This window comes from Monopterus albus, unplaced genomic scaffold (genome assembly GCF_001952655.1).
Source record: "Monopterus albus unplaced genomic scaffold, M_albus_1.0 scaffold5.1, whole genome shotgun sequence".
Lineage (NCBI taxonomy): Eukaryota > Metazoa > Chordata > Actinopteri > Synbranchiformes > Synbranchidae > Monopterus > Monopterus albus.
The window spans coordinates 2,164,209-2,187,401 of record NW_018127885.1 but is presented as its reverse complement, the minus strand read 5'-3'; the positions used below and the strand labels follow the sequence as shown (position 1 = coordinate 2,187,401).

The 23,193-nt window shown below is 41.0% G+C and overlaps 2 protein-coding genes across 3 annotated transcripts; one reads left to right on the top strand and one right to left on the bottom strand.

Moving 5' to 3' along the window:
- The first annotated feature begins 736 nt into the window (after positions 1 to 736).
- On the top strand, positions 737 to 7,226 carry znf710a (zinc finger protein 710a). Of its 2 annotated transcripts, none has more exons than XM_020614343.1 (5): positions 737 to 806; positions 2,827 to 4,317; positions 5,085 to 5,276; positions 5,358 to 5,532; positions 5,980 to 7,226. In XM_020614343.1, the coding sequence occupies exons 1-5, from the start codon at positions 762 to 764 to the stop codon at positions 6,147 to 6,149; spliced, it is 2,073 nt and encodes a 690-aa protein (XP_020469999.1). In that variant the 5' UTR covers positions 737 to 761; the 3' UTR covers positions 6,150 to 7,226. The 2 variants fall into 2 exon arrangements, with proteins under 2 accessions (XP_020469999.1, XP_020469990.1); XM_020614334.1 differs by having other exon boundaries at positions 2,827 to 4,347.
- A 570-nt stretch (positions 7,227 to 7,796) lies between these two features.
- idh2 (isocitrate dehydrogenase (NADP(+)) 2) lies at positions 7,797 to 21,564 on the bottom strand. Its single transcript, XM_020612584.1, has 11 exons — positions 21,301 to 21,564; positions 14,150 to 14,241; positions 13,299 to 13,464; positions 12,474 to 12,634; positions 12,174 to 12,317; positions 10,899 to 11,035; positions 10,538 to 10,689; positions 10,288 to 10,400; positions 9,898 to 9,995; positions 9,723 to 9,815; positions 7,797 to 8,196 (listed from the first exon to the last, which is right to left on the bottom strand). Exons 1-11 carry the CDS (start codon positions 21,416 to 21,418, stop codon positions 8,112 to 8,114), a joined length of 1,359 nt encoding a protein of 452 aa, XP_020468240.1. The 5' UTR covers positions 21,419 to 21,564; the 3' UTR covers positions 7,797 to 8,111.
- Between the last annotated feature and the right edge of the window lie 1,629 nt (positions 21,565 to 23,193).

The window sequence follows — 23,193 nt, the reverse complement described above, 5'->3', positions numbered from 1 at the left end:
CCCCCCCCCCTGTCTCCCTCCCTCCCTCTCTCTCCTAACTGCTTTTCTCTCCTTTCTTTCTCCTTCTCTTTTCTTTTGTCATTCAATGTTTCTTTTCTTCTGAATTTCTCAGACAGTGTACTTTGAGCTGTCTCAATAGTTAATTAGTTTGAATCTATAAATAATGTCAGAAAACTACATGGTCTCTGGAAAGTTAAGATTTTTTTTATTTCTCAGACATTATCTGTCTGACTGTTTTGCTACTGACAGACGCACCTCCACCCATAGTCTCTCTGAGTCACATATATCTGTCTGTGCACATGGAAAGGAACTACTGATTAGATTTTTATAATTGCTTGTGTGTTAGCGCACATGCTCATAAAAAAAAGGAAATGCAAAGTATAAAGTGTGATCAAGAAAAGATAGCGACTGTGTCCCTGTGCGCCTTAAAGAGAAATGTGTGTTGAAGGGTCATGCTGAATTGTATGTAGTGAGAAAGGGAGATAAGATGTGTGTGTGTTTGTAAGAGAAAAGAGGAGAGAAAGAGAAGTGAGATTGGAAGGAGAGGGTGGGAGGAAGAGAAAGAAATGGGGTGATGCTGTATGTCTGTGTGTGTGTGTATATGTGTGTGTGTGTGTGGTGGGGTGGAGGGCTGGGGGGGCAGGCACAGTCAGTTCTGATAACAGCAACAGTAGGAGGAGGATGAGCCGTGGGACCGCCCCACTCTCCCACAGATATAAATAGGAGGTGGATTTTTTTACTCCACTCATTTCTCCTGAAGGATGAGATCCCTGAAACACCTCAAACATCACTCCAGGAACAATGTGGTGAGTTTGTAACCCAGAGATGGAGAAAGATGTGTTGCTGCTAAGTGTTGGTAGGGGGTGGGGACGTGGGGGGTTTACTTGTTTGGCAGTTTGTTGATGTGGTATTTACACTCTTGTCTATGTGTAAGTGTGAGGAGATGTGAGATTACTTTTCACATGCATATGACCATAGTGAGAACATCTTTAAAAAAAAAAACAGAGTTTTGTTTTCTCTGCCGCATGTTTTCCTCTACTGCTGTAATTGTTTGTCCTTAGGTGTATTTCAGTTGCAACTTTAAATGTAAAAGTCCGGACTCTTGCAATTACTACCCTACCTTCTCTGTCTCCTTGTCATTTGTCTTTTTCTCTTTCATTTTGTCAGCCTTTCATTTTGCTGTGCTTTTTCTGCTTTCCCCAGCTCCCCCTCCTTCCCTCCCTTCCTCCTTCCCCTCTTTCACTCACTCATTCTGTCTTTCTGTCTCTCTCCAGCTCCCCTCCCCTCCACACACCCCCTCCCTCTCCTTTTCCTTTCTCTCTTCCCTTCTCTCACATGCTCACTCAATCTCTCATTCCCCTCCTTCTCCTCCCCTCTTTCTTTATCTTTCAGGCCCTCCATCTCATTTCTCTCTCCGTCTCCCTCCCTCCACTCCTCCCCCGCCCACAGCTCTTTCTCCTTCTCTACCTCCCTCCCTCTCTTTTCTCTCTCAGACACGCACGCACGCACGCACACACACACTTTCAAATACAAACCCAGCCTCTTTCCTTTTCTTTCTCACAAACACACAGTCTGTCTCTGTCTGACTACTTTAAAAGCAGTAATTATAAATGACGTGGTTATCAGGGCATCCAGGTCTACTCCCATCTCCCAACACACACACACACACACACACACCTTTATTCTTACTCTATCTCCTCTTCCTTTTCCCCCTTTCCCCATCCACTTCTTTTCTCTTAGTATTGTGTCAGGAAAGGAAGCAGCTCTTGTTTGCATGGCACATGGTGAAGACTAGTGTGTAGTCTGAAAAAGAAACTAGGGGTCAGAGCTTCTCTCTCTACATTTTCCCACTAGTTAGTGCCATGCTGAAAAATAACCTGAAACCAGGCCTATAATACTTGCTTCTCCTTTACCAAAATGAGACAGTTTGGTCCCACCACAATTTCTTCCTCACAGTTTCACTATTCCGTTTTTACAAGCGACAAGATAAACATGTGCATGTGAGTCTGAAACACTTCCAAACCATCCAGCTATATTAGTGAGTCTTATGCATTGGTCTGGAATACAGAATGAGTCCAAAGCTCAGTCGAATGTCTGTTATGGATATGAGGCTGCCTACCAGCATAGATCATCTTGTTAAGGAAGCCCAGTGTGGCAGGCATTATGAAATCGGCTACGCTGAGAGTGTCTGAGTCGCTGTGCTCCTCATGAATGGCATAGATAGCGCCAGTAAGGTCCAGTGATGAGATGACTTTGGTCAGTCAGGCTGCCCCGGGACCCCACAGGAAGTGCTGAGGACAGTCCACGGAAGTCAACATCCTGACTGGACCTGCATCCCTTGTTGTGTTCTTTATTATTCTAAAGCCTGTCAAGGAAGGAAGCGGGGTGCTAGCACAGATCTGTTTTATCTCCTCAATCTAAATGGTACCTCAATGGTAATTTTCTGCAGATTCAGAGCAAAGAAATAAGGCGTAGTCTGAATACAGCTTTCACAGAGTAACCCTAAAAACCTTATCCTAGGAGTTCCTAGGAAAGAAGAGTGTGTAGTGTCTGATATCAATCTGGAACACTGAGTCTTAAGAGGTAAATTACATGATCATTTCAATATTAAAACTACAAACAGCCTTTTGTTTGTATTAATAGGAAAGTTACAAATATCATGAGGGTGAAATGGGGAAATTATGTTGTATGAGGAAACATTGTGTAAGACATATTTTGTAACAACGGAATAATAATACACACACACACACACACACATACGCACACACATTGCTTCTGATTTTTTTTTTCCTGACTTATGCTGTATGTTTATGCACTTCTTTTCAGGAGGAGGAGAGCAGCCGCTTGGTGCGGAGCTACCCCAAGATGACTGAGGGACAAGTGGATGTGGGAACGCAGACAGAACCTGTGGTGGTGCTATCTCTAGCTCAGGCAGCCGTTCTTGGCCTCATCTCCCAGAATGAAATCTTTGGGGCCACTATTGCTCCTAATGGCTTTTACACTGGGGAGCCCAGAGAGTGTCCTCCTCCTCCACCTGAGGCAATGGAGTATGAATATGCTGACCCGCTGATAGGGGCCAATGGGGACTACCTGGCTGAGCCTGCTGGGGAGCCAGAGCCCCAGCCTCAATGCAGTGAAAGAAGACGGCCTGGGCCCCGTGGTAGGACCAAAAGGCCCAGGACCAATGGAGAATTAGAGGGCCACCCACAAAAATTACCAGGTCCACACACTCAGGTTAAAGGTGAGAGACTTGAGTCTGACATGCCTCCTTCCTGCATTCACATGAACAGCAGGCCTAGTCCTGGCATGGCAGAGGATCCAGTCACCCAACAAGGATCTCTGAAAGAAGAGCAGTCCTGTGGAAACTGTTCTTCTTGTGTGAGAGATACACCCAGGCAACAAACAGATGGACAACCAGAACAGGAACAAAAAGAAACCATTGGTAGAGAAAGAGAGAGGAAGGAGGAGGAGTTAGTGGTGGAGGAAGAAGAGGAGGAGGCACTAAACCTCAAGACAAGTGGAGAGACTGGCAGTCCTCTAGAGAACCGCTACTATGAGTCCAGTGAGGTTGCCTATGAGTCCGCTGACATGTCCCTGCCAGGAGAGCAAGAGGAGAACGGCCAGGCCATGCTGTGGTCAGACCCAGAGGGCCTTGCCAGGCGAATGCAGATTGACCGGCTGGATATCAACGTACAGATCGATGAGTCTTACTGCGTAGATGTTGGAGAGGGTCTGAAACGCTGGAAGTGTCGCATGTGTGAGAAGTCATACACATCAAAATATAACCTTGTCACTCATATTCTGGGCCATAATGGAATCAAGCCCCATGAATGTCTACACTGTGGAAAACTCTTCAAGCAGCCGAGCCACCTCCAGACTCATTTGCTCACCCACCAGGGAACCCGACCTCACAAGTGCACTGTTTGTGAGAAGGCCTTCACACAAACCAGCCACCTGAAGAGGCACATGCTGCAGCATTCAGATGTTAAGCCCTACAGCTGCCGCTTCTGTGGCCGCGGCTTTGCCTACCCCAGTGAACTGAGGACCCACGAAAACAAACATGAGAATGGTCAGTGTCATGTCTGCACCCAATGTGGTCTGGAGTTCCCAACCTATGCCCACCTGAAGCGCCACCTGACCAGTCACCAGGGCCCAACCACGTACCAGTGCACGGAGTGCCACAAGTCCTTCGCTTACCGCAGCCAGCTGCAGAACCACTTGATGAAGCACCAGAACGTGCGGCCCTATGTCTGCCCTGAGTGTGGCATGGAGTTTGTCCAGATCCACCATCTTCGACAACACGCTCTCACTCACAAGGTACTGGCAGCGCAAGCCCTCGCACTTAAGGTACTGAAACTCAATGATGTGCCTTTGTCTACCAGTTTATGTGTTCAAAACAAAGCCAAGAGTAGGCAGGCCTTATGCAACTGCACATCACTAAACCTTCAAAATATGGAAAAGCCATTATCAGGATCTAATCATGTAAGGGATTTAGGAAAATAGTGAAGTATTTTATCTTCTTTCCCTCAGTCCTCTGTATGAATCCTCACAGAAAACAAGGGGATACTATTGCACACTTTCATCGCAGCCTTTTTTCCAAAACCAGTTGCTTTGTAAACATAGCCTTCAAAAGCCTTGGGTTGTTTTTTGTGTGGCTCAACCCCCCACTTGCATGTGTTTCGTGTTGTGTGTCTTTTGCAAAACCGCTTCCCTTTGTGTCTGATGAATCACTCTGCTTTTTCTCCCCATTTCATTATATAGTCTGTTGTATTCTGTAAGGATATGGAAAATATTTCTTTTAATTGAATTTTCTTTTGTTAAATATTAAAATCAATGTTAAATAAATGCTGAAAAAAAAGAAAAAGTTTACTCTGTCCATTGTTAGGCTTTTTCTACTCCATCTTTCAACACTTGGGGGGGCTAATGTAATCTACTTGAGGTGGATCAACAGCCAGAATGCACATGCACACACACAAGCTCCTTATGTTTTCTCTCTGTGACTCATTATTTATTTTCCTCTAGACCGTATATTTAGCCAAATTAATTAGAAGACCCAAACACCTTTTTTTTAATTATTTCTCCAGGGTATGAAAGAATTCAAGTGTGACGTTTGTGCCAGAGAGTTCACCCTGTCTGCCAACCTGAAGAGACACATGTTGATCCATGCCAGCGTGAGGCCATTCCAGTGCCACGTCTGCTTCAAGACCTTTGTCCAGAAGCAGACCCTTAAAACGCACATGATTGTTCATCTGCCAGTCAAGCCTTTTAAATGCAAGGTGAGTGAATTCAGCAGACTTTTATGTTAAGATAAACTGAGTTTTGGGATTGGTACTGACTATTGTGGTCTTGTTTATAAGGTGTGTGGAAAGTCTTTCAACAGAATGTACAACCTCCTCGGCCACATGCATCTCCATGCCGGCAGCAAGCCCTTCAAGTGCCCTTACTGCACCAGCAAGTTCAACCTGAAGGGCAACCTCAGCCGACACATGAAGGTCAAACACGGCATCATGGACACCTCAATAGACGGACAAGGTAAGAATCGGTTGCCTTTAATTACGCGCTCTGCTGTGAAACAGACAACTCCTTGATGACACTGTTGATGGAAGCAAACTGTTGATGGGTTATGTGTGGCAAATTTCCTAGTGTGATTACTCAGAGGGCTTCGTGTTGCATTATTGTCACTCAGTCTGTCCCTAATGCACTTTGACTTAGCATGTACTGTAATCTAGTGGCCAAGTGTTTTGATGTTTCTCTGTCTCTCACTCACTGTGTGTTTAGTAAATATTAGCAGTGCCTGGATTAGACATGCCTGTCCCTATCAGTAGAGACTGGTATTGAGGAAGGAGAGGAGGGGGGCAATCTACTGGCTGTCCTCAGTGAGGCCATTTGTCTTTAGGAAGAGCTCTGCATGTGCGTTACTGAGGACAGATAGGAATCATGTGTGTGGGTGTGTGTGTGGGTGTTTCCTTCCTTCTTCAGAACCCCCCCAAGACACAGAAGGCCAGGAGGACTATGAAGAGGAGAGCTTTGAATTCAGCGAACGGGAAAACCGGGCTAACAACAACAACACACCAGACATTGCTAAACTATCTCAAATGGAGTATTACAGCACCTATGGGAAGGGTGCAGGGCGCTTCAGCACTGCATGAATTATTAAAATCCCCACAAATTGAATATAAACGAGAACTATTGAAAACGGGATTTTTTTGTTTTTTGGTGTTAAAGGTATAGTGCCTGGGTTGTTCTTCAGTGGCAAGAAGAAGCCCAGCAAACTGCACATTCATATGCACTGGAATCACTCATAATGCTACAACATTTGGAAATGTATACTTTTTACCTAATTAAATATTTTTCATCTCTAAAATATTGCAAATCTACTGAGCAAAATATATTATATTAGAGAAAAGTGGACTATCTAAAATAGGAGCATTTAGGTTTAAAAAAAACTATATAAATACATTTATGTTGTCAGTGGCTTAAAAACAAGAACATCATCGGAACCTCTTTTGAAAAGCAGACTTTTAGCTACAAGCATTAAAGCATATGGTGACGCTATACTGCACTTACTCATTTAGACAATCCCGGTCTCTCTCAAACAAAGTGAAGCATTAAAGAAGGGAATAAGTGTTATTGCTCATTTCACTTGCCAAAACTTATCAAGTTGCAGAGGTTAATGACTCATTTTCATTTACACTGTGATTAATTAAATTTGAAGTCTGCAAAATGACTTAAATTCCTTTGGATTTGCAATCCGTGTTTTATTGTATATTGTTGTACAGAATGTATCAGTCCTCTTGTATGCTGGCTGGTACTGCAATCAGTGCGTTGCACTGAAGACCACTGTGTCTACTTTTTAGGTTTTTGCATTAACAAGCATCGCCCTGCATTGATCTCTAGTCTATGAATGTAATTGTTTCTGTGGAATGTCTTACAACACTAATATTAAAAAAAATAATAATTAAAGTACCCGCTTTAATGGTAGGACCCCTTTACCAAAGAATTGGATCAAATCATGCAGCTGCTGGCACTGTCAGTCTTTTTTTATTCTTGCTGTTGTGTTGGGACATTAGATTTCTTGCAGTCTGATCACAGACCTCATGAAATTACATTCAGGTTCCCCTGCCACCCATCTGTAGATCTCTTCAAAAGATTACCACAGAGAACAGACTGTGGTACAGCTTCCCTTTCAACAAACCTCACAATTTTCCTCCATCAGACCTTCACAAGACCAGACTGCAGCATTTTTCAAAAGCAATGCAAACCCTGCATCGGCATTGCATTTTTTTTAATGGATGAATCTCAACAAGAACTGTCCCAAAAAACTTGGACAGAAATATTAAGTGCCCCAGTGTGTCTGTGCGAGCATGCCATCCATCATGCTGTATGCTGGTCTCAAGTGATGAACGACAACCTCCCAACATGTGACAGGGCCATGGACCTCATGGAAAATGATTTGGGAAATGCTCAATATATTCATTTTCTCAGTGCTTAGCTTTTCAAACTTGTAACCTGCAAACAAGGTATTCATTTGCAATGTTGATATAGTGCATTTAAATAAAAAAAAGAGCTCATTTTTGAGAGTTTTTCTGTGTTCACTCCATCACTGTTTTAGTGATGATACAAAGGGGAAGATGCTCAGCTTCAATGGCTTTCTGTATTAGACATTAGTGTGGAGATAATGTGCATAGAAATGTAAGTACAATGTTGTGTACCAGAAAATACTGTAAAATAATAAATTTATTTACCTTTAAAATGGTTGAGCTTTTATTATTTGTTCAAAAACCAAAAGCACTCAGTCCGGGTCAAACAAAGGATTTATTGGCAAATGTGTTTCACACATACTTCGACCCTGCCCAGTGGCATTACACAGTATTTCATACAGTACTTCATATTACAAAAATAAAACCTTGCAAATAATTGGACAGATAATTAGGTGGAGGGATATCTCTCAGCTGTGTAACCTAAAAGAATACTACATAATCCAATAAACATTTTAATTTTTTCCTTCAGACAAAATACTAGTGAGTTCATTGACCTTAAGTTAAAAATGAGGTACAAAAACTGAAGAGTGCCATTGCCATCTCCAGGCTAACTATATTAATTCAAGTCCTTCAATTGCCAAGGGCTTTGTCCAGGTTTGTCTTGATGGCGTCAAGGAAGTCTGTAGTATTGACGTAATGCTCGTTTAGCTTGACACTGAAAAGGCAAGACGAGACACAGCAGATCAGGAAATTCAATGCCAAGCTTTAGGAAACAAGACCATAAAACACCAATACAAGGAGAATTTTTTTATTTTTAGGGATTAGCATTAATTGATGTTGTTGATTAAAAATTTACAATGGACACGCTGCATGATAAGTTTATTAAACAATATGACTTACTACTACTACTACTACATGACAGCTCTATTATTGAAACTTTAAAAATGGCTGCCCTGTATTTATGCATCTCTTGTTTCCAGACAGGACTGCCTTCAATGACAAAAATAACATCCAATCATTGGCAGATGCGCAAGTTGAAAACAAAACTACTTTCTCTAGTGTTACCAAACCCTTAAGTAGGGGTTGAAAATAAATATTTGATTTGTACCTGGATCTAGATGGACAATAGGTGCACAATTTGTTCTTCAGCGTTTATGCGCATTTGTTCATGTGAAATGAGCAGAACTGCACCTCCAATTAATATTTTACAATGGTGAGAATCCCTTATACAATATTTTTTCTTGGGCCAGAGGATAACTTTCCACTCTGACAGAGGTAGACATTCCTCAAACATGCCCAAAGATGAGGACATGTTTGGGACAAGGTTTCGAGTTCTCAACCTGTATCACATGCTGGCAGGCAGGTCAGAATCACAGTAAGTAACACCCCGACTTAGGGTACGTTAGTGTATCAGGCTGATGGTAATGGTTTAACCAATCAGAGTTACAAGAAGGAAATCTGCCAATGAAAGCACCAAACCTTATCTCTATTTGGCTGCTATTATATTGATTAAGTAAGTAATTAATGATTATGTGTACTACTGATGATTTTGCAAATCATAATTGGAAATAATTTGGGTTTATAAAATATCAGACAGCTGTGAAAATGACATTTTCATGTTTCTTTTTTTGTCCATACAAACCCCATCAGTTTACAATTCTATAAAACAAAGCAGACGAGTTGCAGGCACTATGATCTGTTAGACATTTTTGCTTTTTCTGACCAGCTAATTGATTAACTAATTGTCTTGTCTCTGTATTGAGTCCTATTAGACTTCCTAATGTTTTTTTCTATGCCTAACATCTACATGCCTGCCAAGTGCAAACAGAAACCTTATCCACACTAGCTGTACCAATACCTTTTATTCTACCTATTTTAGGTGTGATGTCCCAAAGATACCTACATTCCCACTCCTTTATTTGAGTGATCTCTGGTGCCAGACCCTTCCTTACATCTTCAGAATTAAGTGTTTATGTAACCATGTAATATACACCCAAGACATATAAGTTTATTTGATGCAATGATGGCTCCATTCAAGCTCAACATGTTAAGGGTTTTCTGTCATCCCTATCAGATATTCCCAGCATGTTGCTGAATCAATAATGAACTCAGGCTGATGTGAAGACAAAATTATTAGTGGTAAAAACTAGGTGTATCTATTGAAATGGCTGTTGGGTGTAATATGTTAGAATGACTGGTGATATCCAAGAATTAAAACTATTAACGTGAAAATAAACTTACTTGGGCAGGCCGTGGATGCAGCCTGCGAGGTCCTTGGTCATCGTGCCACTCTCAACTGTTTGAACACACACACTCTCCAGTGTCTGGGAGAACCTGCAGATGATCAAATACATTTAGAAACCCATTTTCCCCATCCGAGATCTGTATGTTCACTAAAGTATTATACAGCTCTTACTTGATAAGGTCTGGATTGCCATCAAGTTTGCCACGATGCTCCAGGCCTCTGGTCCAGGCAAAGATGCTGGCAATAGGATTGGTGCTGGTCGGCCTTCCCTAAAAGCAGAGATGAAATTTTAGTTTTTCTTTAACTACTACACAAATAGTACAAAATGTTTATTTTCAAAATATCATAAGAATAAAACCACCTTTTTTTCTAATTTGCTCCAGGCACCTAAGCATAGTTCTCATACTCGATTTTCACCACACGATGGCAGTGTAACTCCACAGATTACAAAGTCTATTTGCAAGGTCATAATCCAGTTTCTCAAATTTTCTGTTTCATTGCCCAGCTGAAATGCTTACCAACACACAGCCATAGGACTGACAAAGATGGATGGTTACTAACCTTCTGGTGCTCACGATAGTGCCTGGTCACAGTGCCGTGGGCAGCCTCAGCCTCAATTGTCTTGCCATCAGGACATACGAGAACTGAGGTCATCAAGCCCAGGGAGCCGAAACCTAAAACAGGAAACAAAATTTTGTGCAATTTAGTTCTGCCCCAAAAATGGCAGTCATCCGAAATACTAATAGATTTCAGTATTTTCTAACAACTTCATTTCCAAGAAAGACACAGACTTGTTTTCCAAGTAGCTCACCCTGTGCAAGGATATCAGACTGGACGTCTCCGTCGTAGTTCTTGCAAGCCCAGACAAAGGCTCCAGAAGACTTCAGCACCTGAGCGACCATATCATCAATAAGCCTGTGCTCGTACCAGATCTTTAGTTTGTCAAACTCAGGCTTGTAGTTCCTGTAGGAAAAAAAAAAAACTCAATGAACTAAAGCTATTTCTAAAGCTTACAGTAAGTGGGAAAAAAGTGCTTACTTTTCTATAATATTGTATCAAAATAAAGTTTAATATTACTACTGTTTCCTATGCCACTGATCAAAATGGTATCCTTACAAAGATATTTTACTTATGCAGCAAAAAAGAACCTATCAAAATCAGAGGACACTCACTTTTCAAAGATATCCTGGAAGATGTCTTTAAACCTGCCATCGTAGGCTTTAAGAATGGTGTTCTTTGTGCTCATGTACAAGGGCCATTTCTTGGCAATAGCATACTGGAAGCAGCTGTGTGCGAAGCCTGTAATCGACTGTTGGAAGACAAACACAAACAGTTTACAACTGCAGTGGTTTTTATCAGCAGTACAGGGGTTAACAGCCCTCCCCTTGACAAGCTGAAAGTCATCTGCTGTGACCTCTGATGTTGTTAAATCAAACAGAGCCATTCAGTCCAGTGCAAACAAAATGGTAGCAGAGCAGGTTAAAAAGATCTTAATCTACATTGGTGACTACTGTGTCAGTTTTACAGAGCACCTCAGGCAGACTTTAGAAGCACTTATTTTAAAAAAGGGTATAAAATTGAAGGTTTAGGGGCTGCTTAAGTTCTGACTATCTACTGTAACTATCCACTTTCCTAAACTGGTAGACGGGAGTAGAAACTGGAACTACTTGGAAGAATTAACCAGATTTCTATTGTTTTGTATTCCTCTCTGTGCTAAACAAAAATTTCTAAAGCAACATATGAGGTCGCACACCCTATCTGAAGATTACACTGACAACATTTCATTAGCAAACAAATATTTCAGTCTGACAAGCAGCTCGCTCAGGTATGCAGTGATTTTTCTAATCTTTTGTCCTGGATACAATAAGCCCTCAAAGGTTTAAAAAGCACAGCATTAAAGTGATAAAAACCTAAAAGCCAAGTCATTTTTAAAGGTCAACAAACCACAATAAATGACCAAAACCAGTGACTCATGAATAGTTTCATGCGAGAGGCCAAAGACTGGTACAGCTTATTCTACAGTGCTGTAAACTTTAAAAAGCACATTAATGAGCCCCTGGGAGACACATTCCTTCATTATGATGAACACAGAAGTGCTGTTTATTTTGAGGTGATAGGCCATCCTGCTGCCATAAATACTGATTAGTGCACAAAATCTGTGGCAGAAAACAGACCAAAAAAATATACCATTTACTCCTGTTTGAATAACATTTGCTAAAAACTACAGTGCCCAGATATTTCACCTTAAATTTTTTTTTAAATATTTATTACTAAGCAATTTTTTTAACATTTATGTGTTTAGAAGGAACAAATAGACGAGAGGCTGTGCACTACAGACACGCTGAAACGGTCACATTTTTTTCTCTTTGCTTTTTTTATAGAGTTTGTTGACAGTAACAAAACAAAACATCGCTAGTCATATCCTTTAAATGTAAGTACACACTCACCTCATCTGTGTTGTACATGCCCATTCCACAGCCCCCAGCAGGAAAGTCAAAGACCTCCCATTCCTTGTTGGCACTTCCATTAGCAGGTGAGAAGACTATCTTGAATTTGCCAGGCTGGTTCACAACAAAGTCAGTTGCTCTGTACTGTGGAAAAAACACAGCAAGAAGTTTCATCAGCTTTACAAAACTCGATATCAGTTCCAACATTGCCTGTTTCTGGTTCTTTGGACTCGGGAGTTAAAAGAAACATTCCTGTAAACTCAATTTCTGTATTTTGTTCAATATTTAGACAACACTGACCTGATCACCAAAGGCGTGTCTGCCGATGACGATAGGCTTTGTCCAGCCTGGGACAAGCCTGGGAATGTTATTGCAGATGATTGGCTCGCGGAAAACGGTGCCACCCAGGATGTTCCTGATGGTTCCATTAGGGCTCTTCCACATCTTCTTCAGGCCAAACTCTACATACAAAAACTATTTTAGAAAGTGTACTATGGAGCACCAAACAACATAATCATCACTTACAGAGAAATCTATGTACCATTGTCGGTCAAATGTTTTTAATCACACTACATTTTAACAGTGTTGACTAAAGATTTAGTAAGCTCACTGTCCTGATGATTTTTGAAATGTAAACAGCATAATATTAAAATTCATATAGCAATGCAGTAAGTGAAATCTGAGATGTGGTCCGAGATGGAGTCTTATTTTGTGATAGTCTGTTTTTTAAGCAAGCTGGGCTTTTTTAAGCCATTGTACTGCCTTAAAAAATGCAAAGCAGCAAATAGTCTATTCAGCCCTGCTTCCTGATGTTATAATCAGCCTTGTGAAGCAGCCAACACCATTTTCACTGTACTTGTCTTTTGATACTGCTCTTAGTCCAGGTCTGCTAAGCCTGGCACTGCTTGGATGGTAAATTAGAGCTTTATTCAAGTTCGATCTGTTAAACTTATGCACACAATCAAAACATCTGCTGTTAAGACAACATACGATATGGTGTCCCTTATACAATATTCAATAACTTGACACACAGTGAATATGAAGTCACTTTAGCAGTGAGGCTATGGGTCTAAACTGCTCTGAAATGAAAAATATGTAGCAGGCTATGAGATACTTGTTACACACCTTCCACTCTGGCTTCATCAGGTGTGATGGTGGCACATTTAACTGCCACATGGTACTTCTTGGTAGCCAAGGCAGAGTCGATGGTGACCTGGTCTTCAGTCTGGTCACGACTTGGCAAGCCCAGGTCAAAATACTTCAGCTCAACATCAACGTTAGGCAGAATTAACTAAAAGACCCACAAACAAAACAAACACAAAAACCAGAATTAGCATCCAGATCCTAGTTTACAGGAGTTTTGCTCTCCAGAAAACCTCCCTTTTTTTCTGAGACTTAAAAAAACTTTCATGCAATGCATTCTGGGATCAGTGGGATTTTTAACAGGACAATACAAGTTGCCATAAAATGTTCAAGACTTTGATGTCATGCTTCTCCACATCTTCTTCCTGAGCCAACACTCCATCTGCTCAGTGTGGAGCCAGTCAGCCAGTGACTGAAGGAAACACCACAAAAGCCCCTCCTCCACATCATACATAATCTTCCGTGTAACCCTCCCCTCACATCTCAGATCCATGCATCAGTCTGTGGTATAAAAATAGAAGAGTCGGACAGCGCAGCATTACCCTCCTCAGAGAAACATACACATACTTGTACTTCTATCTTTGTCAGGATTCTCTGAAATATTCCATTCCCTAGCCCCTTACCCAAACATTAACTACCAAAGCTAAATGCCTAACCCTAACGTAACCCTAATTCTAACCAGAACCTTAAAACCAAGTCTTAACCCTCAAAAAGCTGTTTCCGAAAATGAGGACCAGTCAAAATGTCCTCACTCTGTAGCATAAAAATTATTTTTGGTTCTTATTATATAGCAACTACAAGAACACATCCACTCCTGGAAGCCACTGTATCACCTTCTCTTTGATGAACTCCCAAATGATGCGGGTCATCTCATCCCCATCCATCTCCACCACTGGCTGGGCCACTTTGATGCGTTTGTCAGCATCTGTCAATCAAAAATATAGGTCATATTTGATTCTTGAGAATGCACCATTCAGGGTCAACATTAAATCTTTGCTTAGATGTTTTTATCTTTTACTCTAAAGACCTTTATACAAAAATCTTTTATTTTGTTCAAAATCACTCACTTTTCTAAATCAGCATGTTAAATCCATCTAAACATCAATAATTCAAGCTGCTTTATTTTCATGCCACCCATGACTTTTGAGCGCAGTCTCCTAACTTTGTTGCTCTTCAATGTGGCTTAGTGTCTCTAATCATACAGTGGATATAAAAAGTCTACACACCCCTGTTAAAATGCCAGGTTTCTGTGATGTAAAAAAACGAGACCAAGATAAATAATTCCAGAACTTTAGCCACCTTTAACTTGTACAACTCAATTGAAAACAAACTGAAATCTGTTTTTCAGTGGGAAGTAAAAATAAAAAACTAAAATAATGTGGTTGCATTACTGTGCACACCCTCAAACTAATATTTTGTTGAAGCACCTTTTGATTTTATTACAGCACTCAGTCTTTTGGGGTATGAGTTTATTAGCAATGCACATCTTGACTCTACAATATTTGCCCACTCTTCTTTGCAAAAACTCCAAATCTGTCAGATTGCGAGGGCATCTCCTATGCACAGCCCTCTTCAGATCACCCCACAGATGTTCAATCGGATTCAAGTTCGGGCTCTGGCTGGGCCATTCTAAGACTTTTATCTTGTTCTGGTTAAGCCATTCTTTTGTTGATTTGGATGTATGCTTGGGCTCATTGTCGTGCTGAAAGATGAAGTTCCTCTTCATCTTCATCTCTCTAGCAGAAGCCTGAAGGTTTTGTGCCAATATTGACTGGTATGTGGAACTGTTCATAATTCCCTCCACCTTGACTAAGGCCCCAGTTCCAGCTGAAGAAAAACAACCCCAAAGCATGATGCTGCCACCACCATGCTTCACTGTGGGTATGGTGTTCTTTTGGTGATGTGCAGTGTTGTTTTTGCGCCAAACATACCTTTTGGAATTATGGCCAAAAAGTTCAACCTTGGTTTCATCAGACCATAGCACCTTTTCCCACATGCCTTTGGGAGACTTCAAATGTGTGTTTGCAAAATGTAACCGGGCATGGATATTTTTCTTTGTAAGAAAAGGCTTCCGTCTTGCCACTCTACCCCATAGCCCAGACAAATGAAGAATACGGGAGATTGTTGTCACATGTACTACACAACCAGTACTTGCCAGGAATTCCTGCAGCTCCTTTAATGTTGCTGTAGGCCTCTTGGCAGCCTCCCTGACCAGTTTTCTCCTTGTCTTTTCATCAATTTTGGAGGGACGTCCAGCTCTTGGTAATGTCACTGTTGCACCATATTTTCTCCACTTGATGATGACTGACTTCACTGTGTTCCATGGTATATCTAATGCCTTGGAAATTCTTTTGTACCCTTCTCCTGACTGATACCTTTTAACAATGAGATCCCTCTGATGCTTTGGAAGTTCTCTGCGGACCATGGCTTTTGCTGTAGGATGCGACTAGGAAAATGTCAGGAATAGCCTACTGGAACAGCTGAACTTTATATGGGGTTAATCAGAGGCACTTTAATTGATGGCAGGTGTACTGACTCCTATTTAACATGAGTTTGAATGTGACTGCTTAATTCTGACAACAGTCACAGCCCCACAGTAAGAGGGTGTGCACACTAATGCAACCACATTATTTTAGTTTTTTATTTTTACTTCCCACTGAAAAACAGATTTCAGTTTGTTTTCAATTGAGTTGTACAAGTTATAGGTCACATTAAAGGTGGCTAAAGTTCTGGAATTATTTATCTTGGTCTCGTTTTTTTACATCACAGAAACCTGGCATTTTAACAGGGGTGTGTAGACTTTTTATATCCACTGTACATGACCACCCTGCAAGTCGGAGCACTCTGGACCCAGACCTGTTCATCCACACTGAGGTTTTGTTTTTCCTTAAACCTCATGTTGCCTGGATCAGAAACCGTTCACTGTTTTCATTCCTTCTCTCTTTTTGCTTCTTGCTGAGCTATTCATGTCAGAACTGAGGACAATAAAGCACCAGGACCTTCGGCCTGTCCTCATTTGTTTTCTCAGTTTATTTGCTGTCACTTCAGCAGAGACTGACCTTTAACTTCAGCTTGAAGTCGCACTTTATTCACAGTTTGAATTCTTCACTATGTCTGGGCTGCACTGGAAACCACAAAGTGGATTTATAACTGAATTTCTGCTGGAATGGGGGGCAACTTTTTTTAAGTTGTGCAGCTTACGATATTTTTTCCATCTGAATCTCTGGAAACTTTGCAAATAACAAATATTTATCAAATATATAATATATTGTACATATTTTTAAAAGGCTATCTGGATTTTTCAAACATGACCCAGATGTAAGGTTGCGCTGAAACACATGAAGTTACACTGAAGTCAACATAAGGGCTCGTAAAGTGAACAGAAGCTTGTACCAACAGTATAAGCAAAAACGAAGCGTCTTTTTTTTTTTTTACTTTATTTTTATGTGACAACGTGTTGATAATGTTATGTGATTACTGACCACACTTGGTAAGGTACTCATGTACATAATGTGTGTTGGTAGCACTTAATTCCAATGAACACGAAGCTTTTCCACATAATGACATTATATTAACATCTTACATGTACAGTTGTGTCACTTGTGCATGTTTACAACTCACCAGTGATATTTAAGACAGGGCACTCTAATTAAGTAGAAAAACAAAAACCTCTCAGGAGGAGCAGGATTTTATCAAATGTAATGTTTTAATCAGCTGAGCAGCATTTTAGAAATTAACTTCAGTTTTGTTTGCTGCAGCCAGAAATGTCCTCTTCCACAACTGCAAGAGAAGTGATTGTCTTTGTGATTAGTATGAACTGACTGTATGAGGTTAGTTGACTAGTCCACTGTCTGATCAGCTGTGTTGTCTGAAGTAAAAACCTGCTTCTTTGTTGTTTCACATTTAGCAGGGACCCTAGACATCCAGGTCAACTCTGACCCTCCAACAACAGGCAAAAGATTTGGAAAAAGTAAGTGAACTTTGAGTGTAGAATAATTTATCACAGACATGCTAATGTGATTTTATAATTTGGTATAAATTCCAAAAAGCTGGTGGTTAGATCACTCACTGACCATTTTATTAGGTACACCTGTATAATTGAATATGATGCCCTGCTGGAATATCTTCTGTGAAGCTCATAATGTTTCAGTTTCTGGTGAAATTGTCAGAAATGTTTGAAGTAAATGTTTATTTGTGAGAACATAGTTAAAGTGTCCTGAGATAACTTTTGTTGTGATTTGGTGTCATACAAATAAAACTGAATTGAAAAATCATGAGCTTCATAAAGATAATTGTTATGGCAGTGTTGTTGTACTGGATTGCCTTCAACTGTGCACGTGTGCCTAATAATGCTCACTGAGTGTGTTTATGCTGTAAATTACCACAAATCCACCTGCTGACCATTCACACTAGGTTAGTAGTTCTCAGAAACATCTCCTTACTGCATGATGTCAGTGTTGTTGATTCTTTAGCACTGTGTCATTATGTATTTACATTCTTAACAGTTTGTGCCCAGCCTGGTGTTTTAATGTCCTTTTTCATCCATGTGCTCTTCTAGCTCAGAGAAAGGAGTCATTCAAAAACTATTTGATGAAAGGGAAGGGGGATACAATTTAAGGGGTCAGTTAAATTATAAAATTCATGCTATATGTACAACCAAAAAAAGATTCTGTATTTCGATAAGTGGAGTAAAACTATGGAATAATTTAAGTATGGACATAAAAAAACAGTAAGAAAATTGATGAGTTTAAACATAGATATAAAGGTATGTGTCAATCAAGATATGGGCAAGAACAGGCTTAACGATTAATTAGACGGGAGTGTGGATGTAGAATATGTATCCATGTAGTAATACTGCTTGCAAACCAATGATGATAAGATGATGTCATGGGGTAGGACTGGATAAGTCTAACTTCTTCCTACTTCATTCAAGCATGTACTAGGTATAAGCAAATTGAAAATATTTTTGTGGATATGTCTGGAATTACGTGTGATTACATACTGACTGTTGTTACATGTTTGAAAGAATAAATCAAATCAAATCAAATCAATTGAGTTGTACAAGTTATAGGTCACATTAAAGGTGGCTAAAGTTCTGGAATTATTTATCTTGGTCTCGTTTTTTTTACATCACTGAAACCTAGCATTTTAACAGGGGTGTGTAGACTTTTTATATCCACTGTATCTTCTCTCACTCTGCTCAGTGTGTGAGAACCCTGCTAGCAGGAGCATTTCAGTGAATTGAAAAGTACAGGGGGAGGCGCAGAAGATCAAGTGACTCATATTTCTCAGCCAAATTAATCCTTCACCACTGCAGTCTTCTAAAGTAATGCAAGTAAATGTAACGTGTCTGCAGGAGTGATAAGGCAATCAACATTTCCTTATATTACAGAAAATGTATTTATTCAAGAAAATCTAAATCCATGTGGGTTTGTGAAGATATCTGATCTAGCTGGGATTGTGAAACCATGGCAGCACCTGTGAAAACAGCCTCTTCTCTGTTCCCATGCTCCAAACATGACACATGACCCTGCAGACCACGGATTGTGTACAGTGGTGACCATCAAGAACTGAAAATAACCCCACAGCAAATAGGAGGTGCAATCTTTATATTACAATTATGTTATGCAATAGCAAAAGGTCGTTCGGAAATCAGGTTTTCCAAACCACTATTATTCATACTGTATATGTGTTCACGATAAAGACTGGCAGCAGACCCTGTATTAACTGCTACATGCTAAGGATCAGGGAAAATTAAGCACCTCCTGAATGCTTCTGTTTACTACAGGGACTGTTAATTCTCTGCAGCAGGTCATTAATAATGTACAGTTCGGAGTAATTCCCTACTTGTCTAAAATACAGTAAACGTGCTAATACTGGTCCTGGGGGAGTTGAGTCAGTTACATAACTTCTTTGAGTGTTTGAACAAACTGGAGGATGAAGGGCAAGCTCAAACAAAGTCATGTCTGCCACATCACTCACACATACATAAGGAAAACAGTAGGTCTGCAAGATTTTTTTTAATCTTTTCACCAGTAGTTACTTTTAGAATTTAGCCATTTTAAATAACCTGTCTGTAGCACAGGGTGTTTATCCAACAACAAATTTTAAAACTATACTGTGAAGGTCATGTGCTACAGTATGTGCTCAATATTACTTGTGTATCATATTGTGTGGACTAAAAATTATACGTGCCAAGATGACCAGTACAACATTTGGCTGTGTTATCTGCAGTTTCACCAAGAGACAAACCTTAAACCACCCAAGTTTTAATCTGATTCCAGGAAAAGATATTCCCCAAATAAATAAAATGACTTGAACCCGAGATGCGGGTGTTGGTGAGATGCTTAGTGAATGGGGCGTTCAATTGTAAACGCAAAAGGAAACTATGCCAAATTTGCAATTAAAGTTGGAGACTGACAACAGCAGTACACCTTTTCTTATCTGTAAAATCCAAAGCTGACCAACTTTACAAGAACAATGACATTTAGAGAGCATATAACTTGCAGCAAATGGATCCTTCCCCAAGGCAATGCAGCTGGTGACTTCAATAAAGCAGCCATCACAACTGTCAGTCTTCCACTCTTGGTCTCAGAGACTGGAGCACTGTTTACATCCTGGATAATTCTGAGTAAATCACTTAAACTACTGTGACGATGCTGCCCCAGGTTGCTCTCAATAGGACGGGCTGTTTCAACTACATGAGACACTGCTGGCAGTGCAAACAGTGCTACCATCATTCACCACAGACAGCTAGGTAGACTGCAATGCTCAAATGACAGCCTGATTCAGCACACCATGAGTCAGAGTGACCTACAATTCACCCTCTGCCTTATAAACGCTAACTGGGCGTGCTGGCTTGGTTCGCATGGAGACTGCTATCTACAACGCCAGCGCATGTAAGCCATGCTGTAGTGGATGTCTGCAGAGCTCACGTGACAAATCTGGACCAAAGGACCTGGTGCTGATCTTTAAAAAAATAAAATAAAATAAAATCTATAAGCATTTAGAGGCACCAGAGAAGTAAAGAGATGCACAGGGTTGTACAATCGCAGATTATGGTCAGAAGTGGGAAACTGTGTAGCACCTAGCAGTCCAGTGGATGTAACTCGGATGGATAACCTTATGTAGGACAGACCGAGCAATGGCAGCCATTGCGCTCTACACCGGAGCCTCGTATGCAGCGGCTGACCTTGGCTAAAACCTTTTATTGCCGCACTGCAAACATGATGACAGCCCGTCATTTTGGATTTAGGTGGCTGATATAAATTGATTGCGAGTAGCAGGGATTGTATATTCTTTCTCTAGCAAGGACATCCCCGCACAGATAGCTCAAAACGAGAAAATGAATGATTCATCTGCTGCCGGTTTTCGTACTGCCAATTTTCTCCTTGATTTATGTCCTCTCTCGGGGTAAACGTAATGTAAACATGCCCGGTCACGTCTGTTTTGACAGCAGATTGTAGGTTGTAAGCGTTTAACTGAATCATGTAACCACATAGCTTCACATCGCCATCAACTGTTCCTCAAACTTCGTATGGGGAAGACAAAGACAGTTCTCTGCGGCTGACCGGTTAGCTGTGTCGGCCCTCCTCTCTCTCTCTCTCTCTCTCTCTCTCTCTCTCGACGTTTACAATATCCATGTTATCTAAATGAAATACACTTGACCTGCAATATAATAGCCATAAAGAGGTTGGGATGTGTGCAGACCATTTTCCCCCGAAGCTCAGTGCAGCACTAAAGCTAACGTTACAGCATCCCAGTTGACTAGCAACTCGCGTATAGCATGGCTGCGTTAGTTCGGTATCACCGGCTTTTAAATGTTGGACGACGTCGCGCTCCTGCTGAGCTGATATTACATTAGCTTCCCAAAATATAGCCCGAGCGATATTAAAGGGGGCATCTTAACACAAAGCCAGGTCGAGCAGTAATTACGTTAACTGTCAACATAAAGATGCGGAGGGTGACCTCTGCTATAACTCACAGTTTCTTTGTTGCAAAGTCTGGCAATTTGCAGCCGGCGCAAGCACCGCGGGGTTTCTGTAAAAAGCGCCGCCGGCAGACCTCGTAAGAGAGCTGAGGACTTTCAAATATCCAGCCATGTTTACCCGGCTCGAATCAGTCTGCGATTAACACTCGACGAAAGTCAGAGCAAAGAGGGGCCAACTGCTACGAGTCTCTTTGCAATATAGTCAGCAGCAGCAGCACCGCCCCTCTCTCCCTTACCGGCGGGACACGCTGAGCGCTACGTCAGAGTCACACAGAGGAGGGATCACGAGTCTGAGTCATGAGCTGGGTGAAATATTTTCGTGTCAGCTTGAGCCTGGGCCACAGACTGCCATCATGGTTAGATTCCAATATTCGGGAGAAGATTCTGTCTGTTTCCCAGTAGCTACATAGTAGCCTGTGTGTTCCCCTTCTGAACCTAACCCAGTGTTGAGATGCTTAACCTGACCCCAACATTCTCTAATCCTAACCAAATCTGACAACCCTCATGTATTGGAATCTAAAGTTTATGAAGCCATCACAAGTGTTTATGCATGGCATTTAAATTTTTGATGTCTTATCTCACAAGTCCATTACGACTACTTTATAAAATATTTACATCTTTTAATGCATCAAGCTTGTTAGTAAGCCTTGTAATATTCAGAAGAGTCCATTTTAATGCTCCACCATATATGTAATTATGACACAAACAGTTTATGTCAACATTTTCATAATACAGCATTAGTAATAAAATAAAAGTTCACATGTATATCGGGCAGAAGTAGTACACATATATGCATTACAGTACATTCAGATCAGAAAATGCAGGCCACTGAACAGATTTGATCAGAGCAATAGTAAAAAAAAACTAACCTCACAGTATTTACTTTGTCATTTTCTAGAGAAGGGGTTAGCTCAAATAAACACAACAAATATTGAGCTACGGTGAAAGTTAGTGTGCCATCCAGTGCTCATCTGCAGGATGGGAACTGGATGGTCACATTCCAAAATGTGTCGACAGAGGGCCCTCTAATTTTAGCAGGGGACAGTTACCATACTGGGAGAAAGATTGGAAAGCATGCAGTATAGTCACATGATAGGATTATTGGTGAGCAAGCAAATGAGACAGTCAGGTCACCTCTGAATAGGGGTGCTGCACAGCTGCAGAACTAATAACAATATAGTAAACAAATATCCATCCATCCTTTACCTATACCGTTCATTCCTGAATAGGGTCGCAGAGGGGCTGAAGAGAATCCCAGCTGACACTGGGCGAGAGGCGGGGCACAGCCTGGACAGGTCACCAGTTTATCACAGGGCTGGCATGTAGACAAACAACCACACACACTCATAAAGACTCCTATGGGCAATTTAGTCACCAATTAACCTAAACTGCATGTCTTTGAACTGTGGGAGGAAGTCAGAGTACCCAGACAGTAGTAAACAAATATACGACATGTAAATCTCTATGAAAAATAGCATTCTTCAACTTGTGTTTATAACATTATAAAGAAGGTAAACTGTCTCTGGAATGTATAGTTTTGTCCGGAACTTGTGACAATCAGCCTACGTAACACCCTGACTTTCTACAGCAACCTATGAACTCTTGTAAGCAGTCTCACATGTTGCCCACCTTCACAGACTCTCAGCAGTTCTCCACAGTGAGTCAGTCTCAGGTGTCACCCTGTAAAGCCCAAGGTCAAAGCACTCTCTGTATATTCAGTCCTCCTCCAGACTCCTTAATTTAGGCTACCCCATTGTGCTCAAAATTTCAGAGAAAGAGGATGACATTGATTTGACACATAAAGCTTTATTCTCATCAATAAGGGGGGGGGAACTAAATGTTTTATTTCCAAAGACAGTTGCTCAGATGCAGCTCTGACTGGGCTTT

Bases quoted from the DNA above. Each gene is read 5' to 3' on its own strand.
- idh2 (XM_020612584.1), bottom strand. From the start codon at position 21,418: ATGGCTGGATATTTGAAAGTCCTCAGCTCTCTTACGAGGTCTGCCGGC. The intron at 12,635-13,298 runs GTGTGTAACAAG...TTTTGTATGTAG, and splicing joins TGATGAAGCCAGAGTGGAAG to AGTTTGGCCTGAAGAAGATG. The intron at 10,690-10,898 runs GTGAGTGTCCTC...TTTTTCCTACAG, and splicing joins TTCCAGGATATCTTTGAAAA to GAACTACAAGCCTGAGTTTG.
- znf710a (XM_020614334.1), top strand. From the start codon at position 762: ATGAGATCCCTGAAACACCTCAAACATCACTCCAGGAACAATGTG. The intron at 807-2,826 runs GTGAGTTTGTAA...ACTTCTTTTCAG, and splicing joins ATCACTCCAGGAACAATGTG to GAGGAGGAGAGCAGCCGCTT. The intron at 5,277-5,357 runs GTGAGTGAATTC...CTTGTTTATAAG, and splicing joins TCAAGCCTTTTAAATGCAAG to GTGTGTGGAAAGTCTTTCAA.